The sequence below is a fragment of the Penaeus vannamei genome, chromosome 3 (assembly GCF_042767895.1).
Source record: "Penaeus vannamei isolate JL-2024 chromosome 3, ASM4276789v1, whole genome shotgun sequence".
Lineage (NCBI taxonomy): Eukaryota > Metazoa > Arthropoda > Malacostraca > Decapoda > Penaeidae > Penaeus > Penaeus vannamei.
In genome coordinates, this window is record NC_091551.1 from 51,527,936 (window position 1) to 51,530,435 (window position 2,500).

The 2,500-nt window shown below is 35.5% G+C and overlaps 1 protein-coding gene across 1 annotated transcript in view; it reads right to left on the bottom strand.

The window, feature by feature from the left end:
• The window catches only part of LOC138859423 (pinopsin-like), a gene marked incomplete in the record, with an annotated part of 39,236 nt that overhangs the window by 864 nt on the left and 35,872 nt on the right, over nt 1-2,500 (bottom strand). Inside the window, 1 exon segment of the mRNA XM_070114520.1 lies at nt 510-587. Within this exon segment, the coding sequence (XP_069970621.1) occupies nt 510-587 (78 nt within the window).

The window sequence follows — 2,500 nt, forward strand, 5'->3', positions numbered from 1 at the left end:
AAAAGAAAAGAGAAAAAGAAACAAAGAAAGACCATAAACAACAAAAATATAAAATAACAACCCATAGATCAACAACCCATGAATCAAAACAAAAAGAAAACCAAAATAAACAAAAGAAAGACGATAAACAACAAAAACATAAAACAACAACAATCCACATACATCAAAGAAAAGATAATCAAATAGAAGAAAGGAAATAGAAGATAAACAACAACAACCCATAAATCAAAACAAAGAAAATCAAATATACAAAACAAGACCATAAACAACAAAAACATAAAACAACAACAACCCATAAATCAAACCAAAGAAACTCAAATAAAGAAAGGAATAGAGATAAACAACAACAACCCATAAATCAAAGAAAAGAAACAAATAAACAAAGCAAGACCATAAGCAACAAAAAAAAACATAAAACAACAACAACCCATAAATCAACAACCCACAAATCAAAACAAAGAAAGACCATAAACAACAACAACAAAAAACATAAAACAACACCACCTCACCTCTCTTGGTCTGGCCGAGAGCAGTATCATCGGGTACACACAGGTAAGAGCCACGATCTTCAGCCAGTACGACATCACCTGAGGATTAAGAGGGATTAATTAGGGATAATGCGAATGGGATAAAGGGTAATGCGTGATAGGAAGGGATTATGGATGACGACAGGTGAATGTGATGGATAGAGAATGAGTATGGATGGATGTTAGGGATGGTTAGCGAAGGGGTGTCCATGAGCGTGGGTTCGAATCCTATAATCAAGGGTTTGAGATTGATAGGATGGGAGGGAAGGGAGGGAGGGAAGGGAAGGGAAGGGAGGGAAGGGAGGGAAGGGAGGGAGGGGAAGGGAGGGGAGGGAGGGGAAGGGAGGGGGAGTGGAGGGAGGGGGAAAGGGAAGGGAAGGGAGGGAGAGAGAGGGAGGGAGGGAAGGGGGAGGGAGGAAGGAAGGAAGGAAGGGAAGGAGGGGAGGAGGGGGAGGGGAGGGAGGGAGGGAGGGGGGGAGGGAGGGAGGGAGGGAAGGGAGGGAGGGAGGGAGGGAAGGGAAGGGAGGGGAGGGAGGGAGGGAGGGAGGGAAGGGAGGGGAGGGAGGGAGGGAGGGAGGGAAGAGAGAGAGGAAAGAAGGGAGGAAGGAAAGGGAAGGAAGGAAGGAAGGAAGGAAGGGGGAGGGAGGGAGAGAGGGGTTGAGTGGATGGGTGGAAAGGGAGAGAGAGAGACAGACAGAAAAATATCGTATTTATTGTGATAACGACAACTATGATAATATCCAGAGCTTATACAGATGCTGATAATCTTGTGGGTAATAATAAGGGCAATGATAATGATAGTAATAAGAATGACTGTAACGTTCATAATAATAATAATAATTTGGTTATGATAATGTTGGTAATGATACTGATATTGGTGATGAAAATGGGATGTAAAAATTATGATTACTAAATTATGATAATGGTTTATAATATCGATGATGATTACCATTGTTATTATTCCTAGCCCATTGCAGAGTGATTTCTTGACGTAAAACGGGATGATAATGGATAAATAGGCAATGGAGATTATTGATAACGGATGGAAATAGATATAACTGGTAACTGGTAACAGGAAAAGATTATGAATGGTAATGGAAAATTGGTTATGAAATGTACTCGACAAGGAATAATGGGTATTGTGGGACAGGAAATACGGAGAGTGGATAATATTAAGCGAATGTAATAGATAATGGGTGATAGGATGTAAGGACAACACAAGACAGTGGATAAAGATAATGAGTAATGGATAATATGTGATAGCAAATACGGATAACGGATAATAATAGGTAGATATAATAGATATAAGAGAAGAAAAAAAATATTGGTTGATAGTAAATAGGGATAATTGACGATAGATGAATAAAAACGGACGAAGGTGAAAACTAAAAAAAAGGTTTATATATAGAAGATGATTCATTATAAAAATCAAATGGTATTAATTAGACATTGGATAATAATGGTTGCAGACAATGGATGATAAATTGAAGAATTAAAATTATTGATAAATGTGATAATTAGAGACAGTGGCTGATAACTCAAATAAGTTTTAGATGATAAACATTATAAATAGCGGAAGATGATAAATAAAGGAAATATATCATTATAAGATGTACAACATATGAAAAAAATATATTATTAAGGATTATAAGCATAAATAAGGAATAATAAACAAATAATAAACAACAAGTGACTCACCAAATACAAAATCGAAAAAAGAACCATAAAAATAAATGCAAAAAATAATTCAGTTTAAATAATGAGAGTGATTGAAATTTCTCTCATTATCTAAACTGAATTTTTTTTTTTGCATTTATTTTTTAAATAATTTTAATAATTCAGTTTAAATAATGAGAGTGATTGAAATTTCTCTCATTATCTAAACTGAGTTATTTTTTTTGCGTTTATTTTTTTTAATAATTTTAATAATTCAGTTTAAATAATGAGACTAATGTCAATCAGAAGCAGTAAAT